A 19,178-nucleotide genomic window follows, 5' to 3' on the forward strand; every position below is an offset into this window, starting at 1 on the left:
CACCGCAGTGTGTTTTTTATTTTTATTATGATTTTTACTTGTAATATTTTATTGTAGTATATATTAAGGTTTTTAAATTAATGCATGATCCTTTTTTTATACAAATTTCATTATATATATTTAGTAATTTTATTTAATAATTTTTTAATTTTTAGTTTTTAATTAGCAGCATCCCGTTGATAACAGTACGCATGTACTGAAGGGTTATCCTGGATAAACATTCGCTTATTATCATCATCATCATCATCATCATCATCATCATCATCATCATCATCATCATTATTATTATTATTATTATTATTATTATTATTAAAATAAAAATAACTTTATTTCACAATAATCATTAAAAATGTACACACATCGATAAAAAGATACAGAATAAAAAAACAGCTGTTAAAAAAGTCAATAAAATGTCTTTGCAATTGTATTAATAATAAATAGTATTTTTATACCAATTTTTAATAATGAATTTTTATACAAATTTTATTATTATTATTATCATTATTATCATTATTATTATTATTATTATTTATTTTCATACACTGGTAAAGCTAGCTAATAAAATCTTTCTCTTCTACTTGCAGCGCCATCGAATTCAACGCCAAGCGAAACGTCGCCAACTTCTTCAAGTAAAGTCATTCATTTTGATGAAACTAGAACTAAATAGTGAATATTACAAAAAGTTCATCAGTTTCACTGGAAAAGAAAACGGCTAAAACGATCTCAACATTTCAACTACACTGTATCCCTTTTTTCTCGAAAATGGATTTATAACTTTCTTTAATAAAGTGAAATTCTAAGCCAAACACATTTATATGACGGATTAAAATAGAAAAAAAAAATAGAGAAAAAAACATTTTTTCGCTTGGTATCTCTCCAACAGGGCCAGCCGTCTGTCCAATTTTCGACATTCCTGCTGAATATCCAGTAGAGGCTTCTAATAATTGTTTCAAGGATGATCACTGTCCAGATGACATGAAGTGTTGTTATATTGGCTGTGACCTCGATTGCGTTTTTAAGTAGCTGTATATTGCAGATATTCAAAAGTCTGAAGAGTTATCAAATGGTCCCTATGCAGCTAATAATCACGTGGTACAGAGTATCACCTTGCTGGAGGGCAAGCAACGCACTGTGACATTCAAAACAAAGAGACTTCCACCCGGCAGTAATGCTTGACTTTTCTTTGTTGTGAATGCTCCAAGAGCGGAGCCTGGTCTCCAACAGGCTGGGGTTTGCAATGCAATATTTTCTAGTATGTCTTGGTACACATGCGGTACTTTGTTTTAGTTCTTTAGTTCAATATTTATGTATTTATTTATTTATTTATTTTTTCTTTCGTTTAATTAACTTATTTACTACTTTTTGCTTATTTTCTTTAAATTTTAAAATGTTATTGAATCTTGTCTTGCAGACAGTGATCCTTGCTTGAAAAATAATGGTGGCTGTTCGCATGACTGCAGTTTTGTCAATGGAAAGCGCATATGTTCACGATCATGTCCTGCAGGTTATAAACTGGCCACGGTACCGTTTATCATGTTTTTTGGTTTTCAGATATGCAGGGGTATGTAGTCAACTTCTGTTTAAACATTAAATTAATAGAATTTTGTTAAATATAGAGAAAAAAATATATACCACGCGAAAGCTCTCATTCAACAGGTTTCATTTGATGAGGCCCTGCCAGGGTAAATTCAGACAAGCGACATGACCCAAAAAGTAGCTACAGCACATCAAATGAAATCGCGACAAACGACAACCCTTTTGGTAAAACTTAAATCCCCACCCCCCCCCCCCCCCACACACACACACACACACACACACACACACACACACACACACACACACACACACACACAAACGGCAGGGACTCTTTAATAAAGACTGATAACTGACGCATGAGGTAACTATAAACTGTAAATAATAATATATTTTGATAAATAGTTATTTATTTATTTATTTATTTATTTATTTATTCCATTGGCGTTTATTTCACAGATGAAAACAGTTGCTACTTTGTGGGACGACAAAAGTGTCCTTATCGCACGAAGTCTTCGTGTAAGGACCTACCGGATGGAAATACCACGTGCATTTGTTGGCGTGGATACAAGAAACAGAATGGCACGTGTCAAGGTAAACATCCAGCATTTCTGCGACCAATATCTCATTTCTCCTAACCACATCATACACTGTAAGGCGGATAGTTAATGAGAATAAATAAAATCTTCAGCTGGAGGATGCTGTGTTGATAAATTACCAAATAACCAGGGCCGTACCTAGGATTTTTTGTCTGCGGTGGAAACACCGCACACCTTTAGTTTTCTTAGTTTTTTAAGTTGTGTGTTTTTTTAGTTTTCTTAGTTTTTTTAATTTTCCTGGCGGGGGCAACTGCCCCCCCCCCCCCTGCCCCCTCCCCCTCCGCCGCTATGTACGGCCCTGATAACGTTGAAAATACGAGCTTCCCTTTCACTCCAAACCTTTTTGTTACAAAACGAACACTGAATTTCTTCGAACTTATTACTGAGTTGACGTTTGTCGTCAGTATAAATACAGGCACATAGATTTCCCTTAACTATTACAGTGTAATTAGCGTTGTCAATTTTCGATTAAAAGAATAACAAAATGCAAGGGAAAATCGTCAAAATCATTTAAATCCAGATCATGTATTCACTATGAAGCAAAAAACACATCAGTTTTAGTTAAAGTTTAAGAAGGAACGTAACAAATGGCGCCAGAACGAGTTGAGTCGTCCTTGTCTTGACAATGAATTGCACCATAGCATTGCAAGAGAATACTCTTCACTTGTGAGCATTGTCAAAGTAATCGTATCAAAAGGACTGTTCCTGTCTATACCTAATTCTCTCAACTAAAATGAAAAGAAATATATTGCCTTGGGTAAGGCTAGTTCAAATTTTGGGCATAATTTGATCAAACAGTGCGTTTATTCCAAGTCATTGTTTGATAAAGTGAGTTCTGTAAGTACCAAGATAAATATATTCCTTAATAGTATATCTAATTTTTTTCCATTCCATTTCGTTTTAATTAACTCAAAAAAAAAATTAAATGTACCTTTACCTACTGGGCAGGGCATCTTTAAAGAGCCTGATGGGTTACTTATGAACGAATAAATAAATAAATAAATAAATGTTTATTTCTTTCTTTTTATTAGTATGATTTTTTCTTTCCTCAAGACTATGACGAGTGCAAAGCAATTCCTGGCAGGTGTGGTGTGGGGGTTTGTCACAATCAGCCTGGTTCTTTCTACTGCTCCTGTCCAAAGGGTTATCGTAGTAAATATATCTTCCCTGACGGAGAAACTTGCAAAGGTAAGAAGGGTGATCTCGCCAACTGCAAAACTTCATGTTCATCGCTGTTCCTCTAGAGAACCCGAGAATGCTAGACTACTTGTAGTCGGTCCTTTCTCTCAGGGTCCGACCAGCGGTTTTACATCGGGAACACGAACGCAAAAAAGGCGGCATGGACGAGAATGGGCTTGGGGCGAGACGTTTCTCCTCGCGCACTCTTGTCTCACCCCAATAAATAGTAATAAATAGTTATATAGTTATTTATTTATTTATTTATTTATTCCATTGGCGTTTATTTCACAGATGAAAACAGTTGCTACTTTGTGGGACGACAAAAGTGTCCTTATCGCACGAAGTCTTCGTGTAAGGACCTACCGGATGGAAATACCACGTGCATTTGTTGGCGTGGATACAAGGAACAGAATGGCACGTGTCAAGGTAAACATCCAGCATTTCTGCGACCAATATCTCATTTCTCCTAACCACATCATACACTGTAAGGCGGATAGTTAATGAGAATAAATAAAATCTTCAGCTGGAGGATGCTGTGTTGATAAATTACCAAATAACCAGGGCCGTACCTAGGATTTTTTGTCTGCGGTGGAAACACCGCACACCTTTAGTTTTCTTAGTTTTTTAAGTTGTGTGTTTTTTTAGTTTTCTTAGTTTTTTTAATTTTCCTGGCGGGGGCAACTGCCCCCCCCCCCCCCCCCCTCCCCCTCCGCCGCTATGTACGGCCCTGATAACGTTGAAAATACGAGCTTTCCTTTCACTCCAAACCTTTTTGTTACAAAACGAACACTGAATTTCTTCGAACTTATTACTAAGTTGACGTTTGTCGTCAGTATAAATACAGGCACATAGATTTCCCTTAACTATTACAGTGTAATTAGCGTTGTCAATTTTCGATTAAAAGAATAACAAAATGCAAGGGAAAATCGTCAAAATCATTTAAATCACCAAGATCATTGTATTCAACTATGAAGCAAAAAACACATCAGTTTTAGTTAAAGTTTAAGAAGGAACGTAACAAAATGGCGCCAGAACGAGTTGAGTCGTCCTTGTCTTGACAATGAATTGCACCATAGCATTGCAAGAGAATACTCTTCACTTGTGAGCATTGTCAAAGTAATCGTATCAAAAGGACTGTTCCTGTCTATACCTAATTCTCTCAACTAAAATGAAAAGAAATATATTGCCTTGGGTAAGGCTAGTTCAAATTTTGGGCATAATTTGATCAAACAGTGCGTTTATTCCAAGTCATTGTTTGATAAAGTGAGTTCTGTAAGTACCAAGATAAATATATTCCTTAATAGTATATCTAATTTTTTTCCATTCCATTTCGTTTTAATTAACTCAAAAAAAAAATTAAATGTACCTTTACCTACTGGGCAGGGCATCTTTAAAGAGCCTGATGGGTTACTTATGAACGAATAAATAAATAAATAAATAAATGTTTATTTCTTTCTTTTTATTAGTATGATTTTTTCTTTCCTCAAGACTATGACGAGTGCAAAGCAATTCCTGGCAGGTGTGGTGTGGGGGTTTGTCACAATCAGCCTGGTTCTTTCTACTGCTCCTGTCCAAAGGGTTATCGTAGTAAATATATCTTCCCTGACGGAGAAACTTGCAAAGGTAAGAAGGGTGATCTCGCCAACTGCAAAACTTCATGTTCATCGCTGTTCCTCTAGAGAACCCGAGAATGCTAGACTACTTGTAGTCGGTCCTTTCTCTCAGGGTCCGACCAGCGGTTTTACATCGGGAACACGAACGCAAAAAAGGCGGCATGGACGAGAATGGGCTTGGGGCGAGACGTTTCTCCTCGCGCACTCTTGTCTCACCCCAATCTCTCCTCTCACCGCATCATCTTTTGATTTCAGAAGAAAAACAGACTGCAAGGTGTCTAGTCAGTCTACGACAACGCAGTCCACAGTCCAGTCCACCGCGGTCAAACGCACTGCGTGTGCGCAGTTCCCGTCAAAACAGTACCGTCTTTTTAAAATTTCTCTACTTTCGAGCCAGAATTTAACAATAATATTGGTATTCACCTAGTATATGGGCTCGTAATTTGGTCTGCTGCTGCCCCCAGGGGGGTACTCCGGGATCAAAGTGACGGGGATGATCGAATGGAGGCAAAACTCAGGACTCAAAAAATCCCTGAGTCTTCCGACATTGCCCAAAAAAATCCCTGGACCAAAAAAACACCCAAAAAAATCCCTAGTCAAATTACCCCTAAATTACCAAGGCCGCGCTAAGGCACTTTAGTTTGATTTTAATACCCAAAAAAGTCCCCTATTTAAATCAAGTCACCCAAAAAAATACCTGCCAAATTCTCCTACCCAAAAAAATCCCGGAATCGAAAATTTCGACCCCAAAAAAATCCTTCGCACATCCCCGTCACTTGGACCCCGGAGTACCCCCCTGGGCTGCTGCCTTTTATGTAATGTTTTCTTTGTTTTGCACATTTTTCCTTCAACTCTTACAGAGAAAAAGTAAAAAATTATGCAGTGGAAAATTATAAACCAAATAAGAAAAAACTAGAGGGTGACAATTATAAAAATGGTGTAGTTAAGCTTTGTGCAAGTTTTCATTAAATGTCACGATTCTTCAGCGAAGTTTGCTCAGTGTCGCTTTGCGTGTTGCCTGCATTCGCATGCTGCGGTCAGCTGAAAGATACTTGCGCCTTGCTACGGTAATTTTATTGTACTCACGATCACGGTCATTTCTATCAGATGTGAACGAATGCTTTGGCTGCCGACCAGCGGATTGCGGGGAGGCTGTTTGTGTCAACACTCCTGGGAGTTACATCTGTCGGTGTGAGCCTGGGTACAAGTTCAATGACGCTTCAAAAACTTGCGAAGGTCAGTAAAAAGCAATAGGATAATTAACTGCCCAGTAGCCTGCCCTACTGTTGTGTGCTTAATTCTATTCGCGCGAGAGCGACATACGAGATTCGACCTGAACTGTTTATACTAAGGACGTAATTCTACAGAGATTCCTATAGTGCCTCTGATTGATTGGGTCGGGACGTAGCTCTCGCAAGGTCTTACATGAATGGCTCGCCACCCTTCAAGAGGACAAAAAAACCAAATAACAGAAACAATGCCCCTAGCCCCCAGAAAAATAGCAACTGCTACACTGGAGGACCAGAAAATTTACAAGCTTACGAGAACTGCTACACTACTTTTAAATTGATTGCTATCACTACTTGAAACAAAAGCACTGATGAAGGGGTTATTCCCGAAATGTCTGACAACTTTATTCCAGATATACAATTTTTTAATTATGCGTCATTTTTGTTGAAAGATACGTGAAAAAAAATGTGCTCTACAGTAAGCCTTGTCAATTTTCGATAAAAGAAAAACAAAATGCAAGGGAAAATCGTCAAATAATTAAAATCGTTTAAATCACCAAGATCATTGTATTTAACTGTGGAGCAAAAACACATCAGTTTAGGTTGAAGTTTGAGAAGGAGCGTAACAAAATGACGCCAGAACGAGTTGAGTCGTCCTTGTCTTGACAGTGAATTGCACCATAGCATTGCAAGAGAATACTCTTCACTTGTGAGCATTGTCAAAGTAATCGTATCAAAAGGACTGTTCCTGTCTATACCTAATTCTCTCAACTAAAATGAAAAGAAATATATTGCCTTGGGTAAGGTGAGTTCAAATTTTGAGCATAATTTGATCAAACAGTGCGTTTATTCCAAGTCATTGTTTCATAAAGTGAGTTCTGTAAGGTACCTAAATAAATATATTCGTTAATAGTATATTTAAATTATTTTTTCCATTCCATTTCGATGTACCTTTACCTACCGGACAGGGCATCTTTAAATAGCCTGATGGGCTACTTATAGGCTCTTACCGATAGTGCTAGCACTTTTTTTTGGCATTATTTGGCTTCGCGAGCATTTTTTCTACATTTTATCCCAAAAAGCACTGCTAGCATTATTTTGGATTTTCGACTGATTATTTGTATAATTTTGTGTTAAAAAGCACAATCTGACTTTATTTATGGCGTCCAAAGCCTCCCAGATGCATTTTGCCGTCATTTTAGTCAAAGGAGCCGAGGAGGCCTGGGGAATAGGTTTGATAGGTCAGCGGTTGCCTTCTAGAAACCCAGTCCATCACACTCGTTCCAAATGCAAGATGGCGTCATCCACGTTGTCATCGAGGAACAATGGAAGACAGCCAGCCAAGGCAAAAAAATAAAAAATGTTACTGAAAATCTGAAAAATGTAATATTCTATGTTTAAAAAAATCGGAAAACAGTGAGCATTTTTATGTAAACCACGAGCACTTTTTTAAAAAAATAGCATTATTTTAGCACTTTTTTGGCAAAAAACAAGCTCTGCTTTAAGCATTTAATGCTTTTTTATGAGCACTATCGGTAAGAGCCTATGAATGAATGAATGAATGAATGAATGAATGAATGAATGAATGAATGAATGAATGAATGAATGAATGAATGAATGAATGAATGAATAAATGAATAAATAAATAAATGTTATGATTTTTTTCTTTTCTCAAGACATTGACAAGTGCAAAGCAATTCCTGGCAGGTGTGGTGTGGGGGTTTGTCACAATCAGCCTGGTTATTTCTACTGCTCCTGTCCAAAGGGTTATTATAGGACCGCTAGGAACTCTGACGGAGAAACTTGCAAATGTAAGAAAGGTGATCTCGCCAACTGCAAAACTTCATGTTCATCGCTGTTCCTCTAGAGAACCCGAGAATGCTAGACTACTTGTAGTCGGTCCTTTCTCTCAGGGTCCGACCAGCGGTTTTACATCGGGAACACGAACGCAAAAAAGGCGGCATGGACGAGAATGGGCTTGGGGCGAGACGTTTCTCCTCGCGCACTCTTGTCTCACCCCAATCTCTCCTCTCACCGCATCCTCTTTTGATTTCGGAAGAAAAACAGACTGCAAGCAGTCTACATGCAACAACGCAAACCAGTCCAGTCCACCGCGATCAATCGCACTGCGCGTGCGCAGTTCCCGTCATAACTGCCGCTTATAAACTTCTTAATGTCTCTAGTTTCGAGCGAAAAGTTAAGATATTTACTGAAAGGTTAAGTTTTATACGCTGCAAATCATTATGCATAGAGAATTTAACAAATGTTATCCACCTATCGGCTCGTAATTTGGTTTGCTGCCTCCCTTTTTTCGCACGTTTTCCCTTTAAACTCTTACAGAGAAAACGTTAAAAACATGCAGCCACAAGAGAGTTTTCATCCCGATCCCGCCTGCTAACGTCTCACTACATCGAAGACTTTTTCCCGTAAAGCCCACAAGTGTGTAAGTCTCCTTCGTCTGTTATACACAAAAATGAAGCCGCTTTAAAGACCGGTTATTTGAAATTGATTATCTTAGTAGCAATTGAAATCCAAAACACCTATATAATTTAAATATTCAGAAGAAATTACTTGCCTAAGCTTGGGCTAGTTCAACACTTTGAAGGGGCCCCTAGTTGCTTCATCCTATCGCGTAATTAAGCAACGGATGCCAGCTAAAACGATTTAAACATTTCCACTATTCATTTTTTTTTTCGAAAATGGATTAATAACTTTCTTTAACAAAGTGAAATTCTAGGCCAAACACATTTATATGACTGATTAAAATTGAAAACAAAAAACAAAAAAACAAAAAAATTTTTTCGTGTCTCTCCAACAGGGCCAGCCGTCTGTCCAATTTTCGACACTCCTGCTGAATGTCCAGAAGAGGTTTCCAATAGATGTTTTAAGGATTATCAATGTCCAGGTGACATGAAGTGTTGTAACACGGGCTGTGAACTCGATTGCGTTTGTAAGTATAGCCAAACCTGTATATTGTAGATATTGAAGAGTTATCATCAAAATGGCCCTATGCAGCTAATGATCACAGGGTACAAATTATCACCTTGCTGGAGCATGTGTGGAGGGCAAGCAACGCACTGTGACATTCAAAACAAAGAGACTTCCACCCGGCAGTAATGCTTGACTTTTCTTTGTTGTGAATGCTCCAAGAGCGGAGCCTGGTCTCTAAGCAGCGGCAACCAACTGCCAACTGAAATGCATTATATTCTCTAGTATGTCTTAGTACAATACTTCGTTTTAGTTCTTTAGTTCAATATTCAGTTACTTTTTAATTATTTTTCTATCGTTTTATTAATTTATTTACTATTAAAACGCGACAGTTTGTCTAGACAAACATGAATGTTTTACACGCGAGAAAACGCAGAAAAAAGTTAGCCGTTCACGGCCGCTCGAAAATGGTAGTAGGCGCAAAGGGCCCATTTAAAGATGAATTCCAGTCCGTACTGCGCAATCTCGGCTGCAATGTTTATGTGAGCCTCACACGAAGCAATGTTTATAAGGGACGGACCATTATTTTCTTGGGAGGGGGGGATGAAAAATCTTCCTCTGCAAACTTTTTTTTTTAGTTTACGTACCTCTGCAAACATTTTTTTCGAAATTCTTACTATTTTTTGTTATACATATCGTGTTTGCAAACAATTTATTTTGCCTTTCCAGGCCCTGCAAACAATTTTTTTCAATATTTTTCATCCCCCCCCCCCCTCCAAAAAAATAATGGTCCGTCCCTAAGCAAAACTAAAAATTCCGTGACAAACTTACCATTTTCTTCATTATTAATGCCAGATATCCTTGCAGAACAAATGATACCGGTAGAAGAACGTTGACGCTATTTCAAACCGACATTTCAGCTCATCGGAAATTCTTGAACGAAACGAACCGTAATGGCGGACTAAAATTCTTCATGTATGCTGCCACCGAAGTGTAACGTTTCAACGAATTCAAAACAAAAACGAAAACAAACCCCGAGTATGCGCAGCACGGACTGGAAATCAGCTTTAATAACCCTTCAGACTCAATAATTAATTGGAAGCATCTTCTGGACAAAAATGGAAAATTACTTTTTTCACTTAGCCGAAATTCTAAGCCGAACACGTTTATTTCACCACTGCTAAAAAATAAAAATAAAAATTGAAAAATAGGCTTGTTTTTATTTGCAGTCTCTCCAACAGGGAGAGACTGCAGGGAGGTATTCCCAAACACACGACATATCGGTTGCATCTATCTCTCAGTCAGTTTCCTAAAAAACACGACATTTGTTCTAAAATAACTACTTTATTTGACCTGCAGTACCGGACCGTGGTTCCCTTGTTACCCCAAGTAATTATCTTGAATTTTTTTTTTTCATGTTATTTTAAATAAACTTTCGCTTCTTTTTGATGCAGCGCCATCGAGTTCCACTTCTAAGCAAACAGCGTCAACTCCCTCAGGTAAAGTAATTTTTTAATAGAAACTACTTTGAAAGAAATTAATTTCAAACATAGATGTCACTGTTGAGTAGCAAACGCCACAATTCGTAAGTTCGAAAGCGCGAAAGGTACCGGAGTTACATTTCAATCTAAAGCCTTTACCAAAATGTGTTAAGTGTTCCATACTAACATTTGAAAAGTGTTCCTGGCCTAATGGTTAGTGCGCTGGACTCTAGATCAAACGGTCCGGGTTCGAGCCCTGGCCGGGGTCACTTGTGTTGTGTTGTGTTCTTTGGCAAAACACTTAACTCTCACAGTGCATCTCTCCACCCAGGTGAATAAATGGGTACCGGCGAATTTAATGCTGAGGGGGTAACCCTGCGATGTACCAGCATCACATCCATGGGAAGTAGAATTATTCCTAGTCGCTTCGTTGCTACTGAAACTGGGATAAGCTCCGGTCTGATGGACTGACTACTAGGCTCGAACCCAGTCTTGACCTTTCATCTTTCATGAGTACAGAAATTCGAAAGTGAAATCATCTTTTCTTTTTGCAGTTGCCACAGAAGTGTCAGAAAGACAAGTTTAAAAATCCAGCTACAATCAGCGGCCTTGTTTTGCTAATTTGAGAAATAAAAAATAGTTACTGAACAATGTGAACTGTGCGAACAACCTCGTTCCCAGAGCTCCTTCCCTTAAAAAAGCCCTGGGTACGAGGTTGCTGTGCGAACTAACGTATTAAACAAGCAGTATATCATATAGTTGTAGGATCATGTTTATAAATAACAGACTTCCGTTGCTATAAATCTGTAGTTTTAAATGTTGATGTGTATAAGATAAAAAATTGCAATAAAGCAAGTCTGTCTATCCCAGGCAACATATATGTCCTCGTGTGTTGGAAGATAGATATCCTATAATATTTTAGACCAGTCCTCACAGTCTGCTGAAAACAGTCAGTTTATACACGAAAAATTTAAACTTATCAAACTCAATTAACTTGAGCTTAAGTACGGCCGTCTCCTTTCCTTCCCTGGAAAAAAGATGGGAAACAGGAGAAGCAGCACACAGGCTTAACTCAAACGGAATTGACAACTTGCTCGAGTAAACGTGGAACTGAATTTGCCAGTTGCTCGAGCAATCTGTCAATCAATATTGGAACATTGTACCGAAACATGGCAAAGTTGAGCGGAATAGAGCATTGCAGTTTAATAATTAACCCTGAAATTACCATCGAATTCTTCAGTGTCTTCCATGGCGATTTGTTCCACCGACACCGCGAAGTGTCAACGTTTTTACCGACGGGGGTAACTTGCCAGTAGGTAGAAGCTGTTGGCTAGGGTGGCACAATTAAACGGGCACAATCACATCGTGAGATTCTTCACAGAAGGCTGGTTTTGATCTCGGAGAGTTTTGGGTATGGTTAACTCGAGTTCCACTTTTGTTAAGTTTGATGCCTGTTGATACAACAAAAAGGGTTGGACTAAGATTTTTCCGAGTTTCCTGAAAAAAGAAATCTATTTTAGATAAATCCCGGGGTGAAGGAAGGGGGCTCAGCCGGGAGGCGCTTAGTCGAGACAAGGCGCTAATTTCATATTTTTTTAACCAGATTTCTCATAAGTGCCTAAATAACGAACTGTTAAGTTGCCTTACAACTCTGCCTTTATGGAATTACCTATCTACCAAAACAAGTGCGGTGTTTTAATAGTCTCCAGATTGAGCAGTTTGTGTTCGAGCCCTAACCGGAGGGGGTGGGGGGTGGGGGGCATAGTGCTCAGATTGATAAGGCAAAAACGCATCAGTAATAAGTTGTTTAGGTTGTGAAGGAAAAGGGGAGACGATCTGGGGTTTGTACTGTAGAAGAGAAGGGGTATTTTCTTACTCAAAAAGCAGGGTCTTATAAGAGAGAGAAGGGAGGAAGAGAGCAAAGGCTTAACAGAAGATTTACGGCCAAAAAACTTCGTCAAATGAGTGACGGTGACCAGTATAATTCAGGAGGGCGATTAGTCAAGTCATTAAGCTCACCAGTGATTTATTTGCAGGGGATAAGGCGTGACTTTCCGCTTCAGATACGCAAACGGCCATGGTATGAAAAATGTAGTATCATGGTCTGAAAATGGATAATTCACCGGCACACCCCCACCAAAAATTCCCCCTTCCTTCCGGCCCCTCCTCGTCCTTCCGGCCTCTCCTCCATCTCCCTTCCTCCCAGGACCCCTTGGAATCATTCGGTAGCTACGGTCTCATTATTCCTGTATTAAAATATTTTTTAAAAAAAACTAAGGGTGTCTTTGTTGTTGTTGGTAGTTCGATAGCATAGAAATATCTTTTGCTACGTTGGCGTGCAAGATTCCTTTTTTGTGCTTGACCAGACGAAGTCACTGAACCAAACCGCTCTCTAAGATTGATTGACCCACAGGTAGCCCAAGCTCAGTGAGCATCCCGTACCATACCGTATGTTATGGGGTTATGTCTCGAGCGAGTACGCAACAGTCGAAATATAAGGATTTGTATGGGAAGTGATCATCATCCTTCTCTCCGTGTGGAGAATAGGGCCGGAAATTATACTAGAGTAGCAGTTAAATTTTTAAACCTGAAAACACGAGCGAGTTTTGAATAAAAAAATAATTCACCGTACCTTGCTTCAGTCGTTTGTTTGTTTCCAGTGTTTGCTTGTTTTTTGTTCGTTTCTGGTCGATTTACGTTATTTAGGTGGTTTTCTGTTCCAAAAACTGTTCAAACTTTGCTCGTATTTTAAGACTCCTTATATTTTGACTACTGCGTGACTCGATGCGTAACATAGCAGACATAGAAGAATCAAAGCACGGACGCTCATTTATCTTGGCCTCCCTGTGGTTAACGTTCTCAGCATGTCACATCACGTAACGTGGGCAGAACAGAGCAGATGTAAGGTGATCGCTTGAAGCTGTCACGGAAAACGCTCTCAGCGTTCAAGTGCTATAAATATAACCCGCAGTGCAGCAGCCTGAAGGGAAAGAACCGTGTCATGGCGATGCTTGTGACTACCTTTCTTTTGCTGTTTGTTCTCGACTCATCCTTGTCAGCCACTGGTAAGTAAAGACTCCGCCACATGACAGCTTTACTCTGTCACAGTTTTGTTGCACGCAAGCTTTTTATCTCGGTAATATTAACTGTACCTGGCTAGACGCCAGCACAAACTACAGAAAACGTTTGCAACCATTTGCTGTTTTACTATCCTTAGATTATGAACAAGGTAAATTGCTATTTTAGGATACAGGGATAGAAAGATTTGTATATTTTAAGACAGGATGCTGTAGCTAGGGAGTTGTCCATCTTAAGCTGCTACGTAATGTCGCAATCAGTTTTATCTGGCCGCTACGTAATGTCACAATTAGACTACGCAGGCAAATACGTGATGTCGCAAACACAATTAAAAGACTCCCGGCCTTATCCGATGAAGAACTTCATTTTCTTTAAGCGTAACTTGTAGAAGATCAAAATAGCGTCGATGATTTTAATGCCCCAAATTTTCTGACGAAAAATAGCTCACATTTTGGGTCCTTTGGCGTTTGTCCCAAGTTGCGACATGAAATATAGCATTTCTTATCAATTGAAGTGTTGACAGTAAATTAAAAGGGTCAATTCGCAGCCGTTAGGGACGGCCCATTATTTTTTGAGGGGAAGGGGGTTGGGCCATTTTTTTCTGGGCAAGATTTTTTCCAGCCTTTTTTTCTGTGCATTTCTTTTGTTAATTGCCCCCTCCCCCCGTCAGAAAATGTCTGCCCCTTATTTAGGTCGTCACGCAAGTGGAGAGAAGCGTTGAATGAACCTATCCCGTTTTAATGTGAAATAGGTGCTTTTAAATTGTTTTGAAGTGTTTGAGCGCAAATATTCAAAATGAACTAATTAAAAGCGAGAGAATTTTTTGCTTTAATTTGTTAAAATATATATCGACTGCCGATTGTAGGAAACTACAAGAAGTTACAAAAAAACTTCAGTCTTGATTTACTCTAAAACGCTCTTACAGATTTTTCTAAGATTTTGTCAATCCACTACACTTTAACATATCAATAAATGAAGAATACCAAGACTCAATCTAAATTTCGAAAAAAATCAAGCTTGTTTAAAAACAAAAGAAAACGACAATCGTTGCTATGGTAACCTTTGTGACTAAGTGACCAGAAAAAATTTAAAATTTGGTCATATTTGATCATTATGGTGTATTTTGGCAAAAACTGAACGTTGGCTTCCTAGATAATTTTTATTTTTAAAACGACCGCCCTGGGGCTAAAAAAACTACATCGAGCCTCCTTAATATGTAAAAATGAACACTAATCATTTAGAATATGACATTATTTACACAGTAAAGCCTTGTCCAAACTAGCCTGCGAACAGGCTTTCTGGAGAGCGCTCGGCCGGCGGGGCAAAAAAACATATTTTCCTAAAAGTCAACATTTTTAATCAATTTTAGAAATAGGTTCTTATAAAAACGGGGTCTAATTTGCAAGTTTTAGCCTAACAGGTTCCTAAATGTAAGGTTCTTACTGGCGGGTTTTTACGGTAATTAAAATTAATATAGCGCAAAAAGATGCGATAAAAAGAAAAAGTAAAAAATGACGATAATTACAAACTTAACATATTTACGAAGTAAAAACTACAACCTACAAACTACACGTCTGTAGTCTTCGTTGTTGTTTTTGTTTTGTTTTATGATAAATAATGAAATAAATTACCTTTATTTAGACACGGTGATGTTTAAAGCTATAAGCTTGTGGGGCCGTGTGTTTCCGATCGAATTGGAATTTATTCGCTGTTTTCACCGTTCCCATAATACATCTTGTTTACCCCCTAAAATGTTTGCATAAAGCATTGTTTTCAATTTCTCTTGGGATTTACAATGACGTACAATCGTCCCAAGAGAAATTGAAAACAATGCTTATGCAAAAAAGTTGAGGGGTAAACAAGGTGTATTATGGGATCGTGAAAAAAGCGAATAGAAGTGTTGGTTTTTGTGGATGGAGGAAAAATGGAGATCCCGGAGAAAAACCCTCGGAGCAAGGACGAGAACCGACAACAAACGCAACCCACATATGACGCCGAGTCTGGGAATCGAACCTGGGCCACATGTACATTGGTGGGAGGCGAGCGCTCTCACCACTGCGCTATCCCTGCTCCGGAAGTTCAGTGTTGCTGTCTAAGCCCAGGATCTAGGGTATAAACGAAAGGTGTAAAAATCCCCAAAATTCCCTATTTTTTCCCTCTATTATTTCAGCAGAGAACTGTGGCGCTGTCTTAACAAACTCCTCTGGTGAAATTACATCCCCCAATTATCCAAACAACTACCCAGATGGCACAACTTGTACCTGGAAAATTTCTCCTGGAAAGACCCACGTGAATCTCACTATCGAGGACTTCATGGTAAGTGTAAAACTGAACACAAAAATATGTTCTGCACAAGTTTAATAAAGGACCCTAGTGAGTCACGCCTTTGTTTTTGTTACGGTATTATATTTTACCAGAGTTCCAGTAATACAACTTACAGCAATGCAATAAGATTTCGCTTCACCATACAGTTTTTAAAATTTCGATGGCATCGAAAATGGCGGAGGCTGACTCAACCTCGTTCCTAGGGTCTCTCTCTCCCCGCCCCCAAGAGCCCCTCTCGCTCTTGGGGGCGGGGAGAGAGAAGCCCTTGGAACGAGGTTGAGGCTGCCTAGGGTCCTTTAACTAAATATTTAGGCCCGATTATTAAAAAAATAAATGTGTTTTCAACTGGGATAAAGCCGATTGCTATAATTTCAACGTCTGAACGCAGTTTCGGTGCATCTTGCTCATATTTTATTAGACATTTTTCGGATAGTCGGGGAGCAACGCGAAAAACCGGATTAGCGCAAACAAAAAGGCCAGAGGGAAAACTGGCGAGGGATACAGGCTAAGTATGAAGAATCGTTGTATATGACATTTTTACGAGCCAAAAGAAAGCATTAAAGTTCAAATGACGAGTAAAATTCCACAGTGACACAACACACTTAGCTAACTGATAAATATTTTTCTTTTCCAAATACCAAACTTTCAACTGTGTCTTGTGTTGCGCTTGACCACGAGAACCATTAAAGAAGATAACAAATAACCTGTTATAATTAACCAGTTTTCCAAAGAACAACTATTGTAGAAAATTTGTAATAATTTCGCGCGTTATTTATACTCTACCGAGTGGAGTCGTATATCAATATTTAGCCTCCGTCCATTGGTTATGGCGTCTACGCATAATTCTCAATTCTGTCACAAACCCACAGGAATAACTTAGGCATCGTTTTAATTCTCGGCCCTTTGAGTCCGTTAAAACTGGCAGACAGGTTTAATATCTTACGTAATTTACTTTCCTTTTCATTTAGCTTGAGGATTCTAAAGATTGTAAAGAATTTGACTCTGTTAAAATCAAAGTCAAGCAGTCAGGTCGATATTCCCCGGAAGAGGTTTATATTTGTGGCTCGCTGCCTTCTCGCGAACTGAACTTGAAGGTTGACGGAACAGCAGTGGAAATCACGTTCACTAGTGATGCGAGTGTCAACGCCAGAGGCTTTAAAATCAGCTACCTGAGCTACGGTATATATAGCAACGTTTATTAGTGAGACTATGTTGATATTGAGTTTATGGGCTCGTGGAAAGTGAAGATAACGGAGAAAGGTGAACGTCTTTAATCCCACAACCCTGGGCCTTGACGTGCTTGAGCAAGACATGTAAGATGGTCGGTAGGAAAGTAAATTGCGAGAAACAGCTACCCCCTACATTCAATCTACCTACCCCATTTTCTAGGAACCTATCCTATACATTGCGCCCCTCATCCCCGCTAGCTATGACCCTTGTACATGTGTCGCAGCAACAAAGTGCCAACAGTGTGAAGATTGCAATGCATTAATCTCCAGTACGTCTTGATACATATACAGTACTTTGGTTTAATTCTTTAGTTCAAGATTTAGTTATTATTTCTTAATTATCCTTTTTTGCAGACATTGATCCTTGCTTGAAAAACAATGGCGGATGTTCGCATAACTGCAGTTTGGTGAAGGGAAAGCGCATATGTTCATGTCCTGCAGGTTATAAACTGATCTATGATGAACGGACATGCAAAGGTTTGTAATAACCCCCCGTTAAACGTTAAGAAATATAGCATTTAGTGAAATATAGGGGGGAAACTGTACCACGCGAAAGCACTCACTCAACAGGTTTCATTTCATTGGTCCGACACATACACTAGAGTTTTATCCACGAAATAAAAAGTTAGAATCACCTTGCACAGCATAATAAACAGTATCACATAAATGTACTGCTCGTTATTAAAAGCTAGCCATGGTATATTGCAATTCCTGAGTTTTGATTGGTTTACAGCCCATGGTATATGAGCTAATATACCATGGACCACAAATATGGCAGGTGTAGGCGTCAGCGAAAACAGCCGGGGGGGGGGGGGGGGGCACAAATATTGCAATTCTTTGAGTGTTTTTAATAAAACAAATATTCCACTCGCGCTTTTCTCGGGTCAACGTTTCTTCAATCAGGTATATATAGAATATAATAAGACAATTAATTAATTCAGTCATTCCATTCGCGTTTATTTCACAGACGAAAACAGTTGCTACTTTGTGGGACGACAAAAGTGTCCTTATCGCATGAAGTCTTCGTGTAAGGACCTACCGGATGGAAACACCACGTGCATTTGTTGGCGTGGATACAAGAAACAAAATGGCACATGTCAAGGTAAACATCGGCATGGTTTCTGTGATCGCTATCTCATTTCTCATTATCATATTATACATTTCCAAGCAGATAGGTAATGAGAATAAACAAAATCATCAGCTGGAGGATGCTGTGTCGATGAACCACCAAACTACGCTGAAAACACGGGCTTTCCTTTCACTCGAAACTGGACAGGGCATCTTAAAATAGTATGATGTTTTTTTTTTTTTTTGTTTTTTAACAGTATGATTTTTTTCTTCCTCAAGACTATGACGAGTGCAAAGAAATTCCTGGCAGGTGTGGTGTTGGGGTATGTCACAACAAACGTGGTTATTTCTACTGCTCCTGTCCAAAGGGTTATAGGAGTCATTGGCAATCAAATGGAGAAACTTGCAAAGGTAAGGAGAGCGATCCCACCAACTGAAAAACTTCATTCTCAGCGGTGTTCCTGGGGAGAACACAGCTACGCTGTCCACAGCCATTCTCGACCCCAGAGCACCTCTTTTGCGCATGACTGACGCAAAAGACAAGAGCTCTGGGGTCGAGAATGGTCCACAGCGGTCAAACGCGTTGCGCGCGCACACTTCCCGCCAAAACTACCGCTTTTAATGAAATGCCCAATTTTCGAGCCTTAAGATATTCACTGATAGGTTAAGTTTTTAAACGCTGCAAACAGGGACGGCGGAGCATTTTTCCAGGTGGGGGGAGCTGACTAGTGACTTGAAGTGGGGGGGCTTAAGAGACTCTTCTCTTAGTAAGTCTTTATTTTTTCGGAAAAAGTGGGGGGGCTAAAGCCCCCCCAGTCCCCCCAGCTCCGCCGTCCCTGGCATATGCATAGAAAATTTAACAATGTTATCCACCTATCGGCTCGTTATTTGGATTTCCGCTTCCTTTTTTAGCGTC

At 39.2% G+C, this 19,178-nt stretch overlaps 1 protein-coding gene across 6 annotated transcripts in view; it reads left to right on the top strand.

The window, feature by feature from the left end:
* LOC144646582 (uncharacterized) overlaps window positions 1-19,178 on the top strand; it is a 79,244-nt gene that overhangs the window by 55,665 nt on the left and 4,401 nt on the right. For 2 of the 6 annotated variants that reach the window (XM_078506217.1, XM_078506218.1), the window contains 4 exons: window positions 1,993-2,127; window positions 3,186-3,320; window positions 3,603-3,737; window positions 18,542-18,673. In XM_078506217.1, coding sequence (XP_078362343.1) covers window positions 1,993-2,127; window positions 3,186-3,320; window positions 3,603-3,737; window positions 18,542-18,673 — 537 coding nt within the window. Of the gene's footprint in view, window positions 1-1,992; window positions 2,128-3,185; window positions 3,321-3,602; window positions 3,738-4,799; window positions 4,935-6,031; window positions 6,161-7,829; window positions 7,965-8,971; window positions 9,104-10,535; window positions 10,581-11,116; window positions 11,441-18,541; window positions 18,674-19,178 lie in introns of those variants that run through there. The other 4 variants (XM_078506220.1, XM_078506221.1, XM_078506222.1 and 1 more) reach the window with 4 other exon arrangements.

This window comes from Oculina patagonica, chromosome 3 (genome assembly GCF_052425735.1).
Source record: "Oculina patagonica isolate OP01 chromosome 3, crgOcupat, whole genome shotgun sequence".
NCBI classification, from domain to species: domain Eukaryota; kingdom Metazoa; phylum Cnidaria; class Anthozoa; order Scleractinia; family Oculinidae; genus Oculina; species Oculina patagonica.